General features: G+C 33.0%; 1 protein-coding gene across 1 annotated transcript; it reads left to right on the top strand.

Annotated features, from left to right (window-relative positions):
• The first annotated feature begins 4204 nt into the window (after positions 1-4204).
• On the top strand, positions 4205-7307 carry LOC128873605 (uncharacterized). Its single transcript, XM_054117299.1, has 2 exons — positions 4205-5012; positions 7221-7307. Exons 1-2 carry the CDS (start codon positions 4650-4652, stop codon positions 7305-7307), a joined length of 450 nt encoding a protein of 149 aa, XP_053973274.1. The 5' UTR covers positions 4205-4649.
• Positions 7308-7636: the final 329 nt, after the last annotated feature.

Here is a 7636-nt window from a genome sequence, read left to right as displayed (position 1 = left end):
TTAACTGAAAACATTTAAAGAGAACAAAAATTTCTTTGAAATGAGCATCACGTTCGATATAAGTGTACAGAGTTCTTCGAAAAGGGATTTGCGATTTTGTTTTTCAACAACAAAATACGCTTATCAACGTAATCGTGATAGGCTATATACTAATATACATGTAAATATTGTATTTTATATAAATTATATAAATGGGACATATTCCATACCTCCCATGTTTCACTAAAAATCGAAATCTTAAAGCTCTTAATGAAAAACCCTTTATTAACCGACTTCGAAAAGGAGGAGCTTACTCAATTCGACACGTATATTTTTTTTTCGAACATTTCGACTATTTATCAGTTGGATCCTCTCCAATAAATAATCATAAAGAATAAACGTCAATCTAAAATAGGAATAGATGAAGAAATAGAAAAGAAATAAATTTATTTATAAGATTAATGAAAAAGCACCAAGATTCTATGCATTAAAAAATTCAATGCTAAGCAAAAGACAATGAAAATTAATGTATGCAAATAGATGCAGAGTACATTCGATATAAAGTGAGGGTACAACCATGTTTTGTATTATTAACCTCAACTATAGATCATACCATGGATCTATCAGAGAGCAGGGTCGATTGCATAAATTTTACATAGAAAAACTGACCTGTTTCCATTACTCCAGATAAATTTATAGCCTTGTCTATGCAAACGTGTCTCATTCATTCTAATACCAGTCGATAAGTTTCTACTGTCATGCATTCGAGAAATCTCTGCGTCAGGATGGAGGACGCAGTGCTCCAAGAGATAAAAATGTATTTTTCAATTAGCAGATTCGACGATAGACGCGCGTTAAGTCCAAACGCGACGCACGGAGCCTTGGCTCAAGGCCCGGTAGCGATATTACTGTCGACCCGGCTGAAAAATTTGTATGCACTCTAAAAAGAATCACAAAACTTCGCGAGACTTCCAAGAAGGCTTTTTTAACGACTGCAGCACACATTCTCCTCTCCGTTTATCGCCGAAAGCCATGTTGCGCTTTAAAGAAAGAACTCGAGGAAAGTTTACACGTCACGTACGAAATATTTACATAAATAAATATACATACAATATATATACATAAATACATATACATGCATACAATTATTACAGCAATTACTACATGTATTAATACAGTTGCTGTAATAATTTTAATAACGTTCGTGATACATATAAAGTAGTATGTCACAGATTATAAATTAAAATCTTTGTTTACACCTTCAGTATCTATGATTTCATTTAAACTACACCACCTGAAACTATATTTTTTAAATATTGAAGTATTTTCCAAAAGTGGTTTTAGAAGTTTGTTTTTTAATAACAAAATACGCCTGTCGGCGTAGTCGTCGTCAATGTATTAATATAAATATATATAATTAAATATACCTTGTATCGTATATACATACATAGTGGTATGTACCTATATGAACTTGTGTCTAATTTTGATTGAACTGATTACTTAGATTAACTAAGGCAAGGATGAAATTTAGCAATTGAAGAACAAAGTGTAATTAATTTATTTTCTGTTGGAAATAATATTATAGAAACAAGTAATATTAACTAAGTATCTACCCAATTATATTAAAATCAAGATTTTGAATTTTTTTACATTTATGGTACATACTGTATACAAAACATGTGCAGAATATATATTTTATACAATAATATAGTAATGTTACTATTTAATTTTGGATAAGTGGAAGCAACTGGTAAAAACGTGTGTTTATTAAATTTATGCAAGATTCATACTGAATGATAAAAACGTAACTCGCACTCGTGATTGCTAATGTCTTTTAAACTGATGCGACATTAAATAAAGAGATTGCGTACATTTGTTTGTTTTTACATTACGATGTCTTCTACAAATAGAATATTGGCATCTACGAGTATCTAATAATATACAGGCACGTGTGTAATATACAGTTTGAAACAACAAACGATAGTACTCTAAGCTTCTGCAAATATTTTTTCAAGTGTATGTACAACCATATTACCATGTGATAGAATCAGTTTAATTATATCCATCTTGATATATCCCAGACTAGAAACATCAAGTGAAATATTATTGAACATAATTTTATTAAATTGCGATACGTTACAGAAAGAGTTATTAAAAAATGTACAGCCCTACTCAGGGTCTTAACTCGATATTCTATTATATATTATAAAATATACACAGTACTCATTTAAATATTAATACTAAATCAAAAATTGTTTCTTTTTAAAATATCCTCTAAACAAACCATTCGCATTTAATTAGATAAAAAACATAATTATTTTTCATAGCAAAAAAGTGGCCATTTAGTTCTCTATGCAATTAAACCATGAACGTTGTCATTTCAGGGTAGTTTGAGAGATTCGAGAGATACCTTGACGTTCAAGAATGATTATACAAAGACGTGTATATTTAAGAACGCGATTTGCCTTCATCATCTAAATAATTGCGTAAGTGTCGTAAAATGGTAACGGGAAAAAGTCAACCGAGCCGCGCGGAAGAGGAACAATGATAATGCATGAGACGGAGAAACGAAATCACTAGTATTTACTCACAAAAAGCGCATAATTAGATTGTTAGCAAGTATTACAGTGTACGTATAACTGCACAATTAGTTTCCTCGTTAATTATACGTGAAGCGCGTGACCGAGATTCAACGGATAAAGAACATGTATTACAGCATCTGAAGAAAGTTAAGACCGGCGTAGCGTCTTAAATATTTTCAAAACACATCCTCTACTAGCTTGGCGTGATTGGACGTCTTTCCACTTCGTTTATTTTCATCTAAATTATCGTATAGTTGCCGATATTACTCATAATCTCCGCTGAATTATTTTACATTAAAAGACAACTATGTTCGTTGATAGCACGTTCAACCGTGATTTCAGAATTTCTAAGAGTAATTTATTAAAAATCGTATAAGTGTATATGTAGTTTCTGATGTAATCATTACAGTTATTATTATATGTTATAAGTATTTTATACGTAGAGAGTACGGCAAAGTTGCATAAAGAATCTCTAACGAGTAACGTAAATTTCATCTCATTAATTCAAAGAATATGATGTTCAAGTTGTATTAAAAATAGACGGGCCGTTCTATGTAAGCACTTATAAACTTATATTATAGCACTTATATATTTGCATCTTTTTATGAATTTATCGTACAACATATCTGTTATTAAACCATGAATCTACAGTTTAGTGATTAACACATCTTTGAATGAAGAAAATGATAAAATTTCAAACAGAGATAATACGCTTCCAAAACTACCCTCTTTGCTTGAAATTATGAAGTTACAATGTGATTTACAGTGCAACCTGTAAGGTAGGCAAACAAGTCCAAGAGTTAAATAAGATATTTCAAATCACTATTGTATGGAAGAAAGGAAATTAATGTCTCGTAACACAACAGACAAAACTACGAATGGCAATGATATATTATCAAATGATTACTACGTTTGAATTTAAATATCAACTACATTTATTTGTAACTTCAATCTTCAAGTATTTGAATGTCTTTGTGTCAGGATATACACAATACATAGTGAAACACTTTTGGTTTGCAATGTTAAAACAACGACACAATCGACGTACATCATCAGATTCATTCTTCCTTTGTACAAACAGTACATATGCAGCTCAAAACAAAAAGAAGCTTGTAGTTACTTTTGAAAAATCTTTTATAAGCAGATAAAATAGTCCAATAGTTTTCGAATGCAAGCAATACGTACACGTGTGACTCGCAACAAGGAAAATCCTAAAGTCTATTTTAAAAAACCCTTTATAACGAGCTAAAATAGTCCTCTCAAAAGGAATCTAGAAACAGTAAAGAAATCGACGCGTATCGTCGGATTCATTTTCTTCGTGAATCAGCAGTACATATACAGTGGGTGTAGAATGTATTCGTACACCGATCAATTTTCCAAAAAACTTTTGTGTGGAATTGTAGTTTCTTAACATCTTTTTTTGTAATCAATGATATTTTACATATTCTCGGAAATCTCTAAAATAGATATAGTCCAAACAACATTTACTAATTAATATAATTTGTGAAATTAACAAAAAAATGTGAAAAGTGGGTAAAAGTATACAAGCAATAAGTACGATTCTTATAACGAACCATTTACAGCAGAGTTTGTAACGTAAACACATTAGTTTATCGCTCCGTACGAATTAAAAAACATCAAATTTCCAGTAAAGTACTTTTAAACAGTTGTGTGAATACTTATTGCACCAACATTTCTATCGATTAATTGTTTTTTTTCTTACATAAATACGCAACTTACATAAATAGCTATTTTTTTTTTTGTAATCTATTTATTCTAGAGATTTCGGAGAATATGTAAAATGTCATTGTTTATAAAAAATAAGTTAATAAATTATAATTTTACACAGTTTTTTTGGAAATTGATTGGTGTACGAATACTTTCTACATCCACTATATAGCTGGGCACATGATAAATTGCAAACTGAACCACGTGCAAAAATTTTGACACGGCTGAACCGGACAATTCGTGAAATCCAAGTGTATAGAATCCCTCAATGCCACGAGCACCTGTGATAACTTCTCATTTGCTCCCTCTTATCTAGGGCCCGGATGACACGCGTTCACGGTTGCGCCAGAGGAAGGTCAGATGGAGATCGCGAGATTAGATGAAACGGGAGAAAAGTCGGGGAGGAAGGTCGTGGAAGAAAGAGGGGGACGGAAAAAGGAGAGAAAGAGCGTGGCCACGGAGAGGAGAAGTCGCGGAATCGCGAGACGGAGAGGACCTGCTGAGGGAGAAAAGTGGGAAAGAGAGGTTAAAGAGAAAGAGGTGTATCAGCTAGAGCCCCGAGAGTTCGTTGGCCGATTGCCTGCCTTCACCGTGCCTCTTCTTTGCCGTTCGTTTTGTCCTTTTTTATTCACCGGCATCGAACAGGCGTACACGGCCGCAAGGATACATACAGGAGTGCCTGTTTCGTCGAGGGTGACGTCATCGATCGACAAATCTACCCAGGTGAGTTCAGGTTGCCTGCTGGAATCGTTTCTTCCTTCTCCCCTTTGACGACAGTGTAAAGTAACCTGTGTCAATACTAACGTCAATACTAACTATCATTATGTAAATAGAAAGCGAACTTTGTTAAAGATCCAGTATCAAAAACAACGAAATTAATTTTATACTTAGTTCTTAGTTAGATGAAAGATAAAAATCGGTTAACCCCTTGAAGGATACTGACACATGTACGTTTGCTTTTATATCAAAATTATCGTTATCGCAATGTCTTTTAAAATAAAAGAATATAAAATATTAAGGAGAGACAATATGGCAAAATCGATTTACAGATCAAACTTGCTTTGGTTTGTATGTATTCGATTAAAGAAAAAAAGAAAATTCCATTTAAATTCGTCCCTCAAAGAGTTAAAGGGAAGTAAGATATTTATTGACAGCGATTTGATGAAAGAGGAAAGGTATATAAATTTTAATACTCATTCCTTAGACGATGTATTTTAATATTTAAATTTATGTATTCTTCATTTTTAACGTAGCATAATTTAGATGTTTGTAAAACTGTTTAATTAAATGCAGCAAAAACCTGAGATTACAGGAAGCAAAGTAAGCTATAAGTAATCTAGAAATGCGTGGTGTCAGGTGAGACCCTAGAACTGCTTCTAGGGTTACAAATCTTGAAACCATCCATGCCAATAAAAAAGAAAAGACATGGAAAGGATATAATTCTTTTACATTTTATTATATCGAAAAATTTATGCAATTACAAAATCCAAAATGTCTAGGGTGTGTACATTTTTATGAAAATCTTCTACTATGCATAGTATCCAGAGTGCCATGTCCGTTGGAACTTTCCATTTCTCACTTCTCCCCTTTGACGACAGTGTAAAGTAACCTATGTCAATAATAACGAGGGGACGAAAATTCGTTCCAATCATTAGGAAACGCTTTTATCGTGTTTGCGACGTGCGTAACGAGGTAAGCGCGGTGACTGTCGCTTTTTATCGACGTATAAATTATATTGGAAATGAAAGGGGCTGGGCGCCAATGAATACTGCTGATTATGCATATATATGGGATGGGAATAGAGGTTTGTTTGAAATTAGTCCTTATGAAAAGGCATTCTAACGGAAAACGAATTCTGTACGCTTAGGGCAATGATCGCGAACTTTGAAGAGTATTGGAGCTACTACGTACATTTGATAATTCTCATGACAAATTGCGTTTAAGGAGGAAATATTTTGAAACGGAGAAAGTGCACTTCTGTAACGTGTTTGTGTAAACTAACTTGATTTATACAAAAGCTGCTCTTATCTCGTTCACAATTTGACTGGTATTTAGCGAATATATGAAAGTTCATACTGAAAGTGATATAAGTCCATCTTTTTGAAAAACGTGGTTTCTGTAGGCAATATTAAAAAAACAATTTGAAAGCAATTTACAAAGTATGTCGATTTTGTTTAGAGAAGTGTTTCATCTATGCTAGTATTATAAAGAGCTAAAGTTTGTTTGTTTGTATGTAGGGGGCAATCTCCGGAACTACTGAACCGATTTTAAATAATTTTTCAGTAATAGCAAGCTACACTATCTCTGAGTACCATTGGCTATGTTTCATTTTGATAAAGATACGTTTTCAATTTGAAATCTCAAAATTTGTAAATAAAGTTGCGCCATCGTTATATATACTCACAATGAGAAATATCGAATGAAACATCTGAGTTACGGAAAACAAAAAACAGTCACTTACTGATTCACGAAGGAACACGCGGTTGAACAATCAGTCGAACGCGAACGACATAAAATAAATAGTATTCCACACGGATGAACCTGCGGAGTGCAACTAATTATGAACAAAGAAATATTTCTTCACGAATGGCTGGGCATTAATTCAATTGTTAAAGTAAATACAAAAATGGTGTCAATCTACAAACACGAGTGGTCTTATATTTTTCCAATGACAACAATAAATTTCTAGATCCGCAACATCAAGAAAATATAACAAACATCATACAATTATTGTTCTACAAACCACCTGTACACCACGATTGCTGTGAAACCCTTTTGTATCTTGAAAGAAAGGAAAATAGAATTATAGCACTTTCATAATGAACGGCTTTACATAGTTTGAGACTTCAATCCTTATACAACCGGATGTACATCTATAAGCTACTTTCTATATTTATTTTTCCCGATTTTCTGTTGAAAATGGCGGTTTAGACAGGTAAACTCAACAGATGGCGCAAAGCTTATTCGACCTCAAAGAAACATCAACGCCATCAACTGAGGAACAGTCCCGGTGCGTAAGCTAAATGTGCGAGACCTGACTTTTCCGCACCTAGCTTACGCACCACCCGGTTCTTGTTTATCAGGTAGCGGCAATAGTGTTCTTATGGCATGGACAATACGTTTAGTACTTCTTATTTTAAGGTAGACTAATGCTTTTATACATAGTGTAACACTAATCAGAATATAATATTTAAATCATTTGTAAGCAAAGGCCTGTTAAAAGCTGTCATCTTTTTTAAGATCGGCCATCTTCTTGAAAGTGATAGTTAAAGAAAAAGAAAAGTAATGAAATTTGACAGTACGCTCACTTTTCTGTCTACCATTTTAAGTTAATATAAACTATTAAA

This window comes from Hylaeus volcanicus, chromosome 3, assembly GCF_026283585.1.
Source record: "Hylaeus volcanicus isolate JK05 chromosome 3, UHH_iyHylVolc1.0_haploid, whole genome shotgun sequence".
NCBI classification, from domain to species: Eukaryota; Metazoa; Arthropoda; class Insecta; order Hymenoptera; family Colletidae; genus Hylaeus; species Hylaeus volcanicus.
The sequence above is the reverse complement of the archived record's forward strand: the minus strand, read 5'-3'. Positions and strand labels throughout refer to the sequence as shown.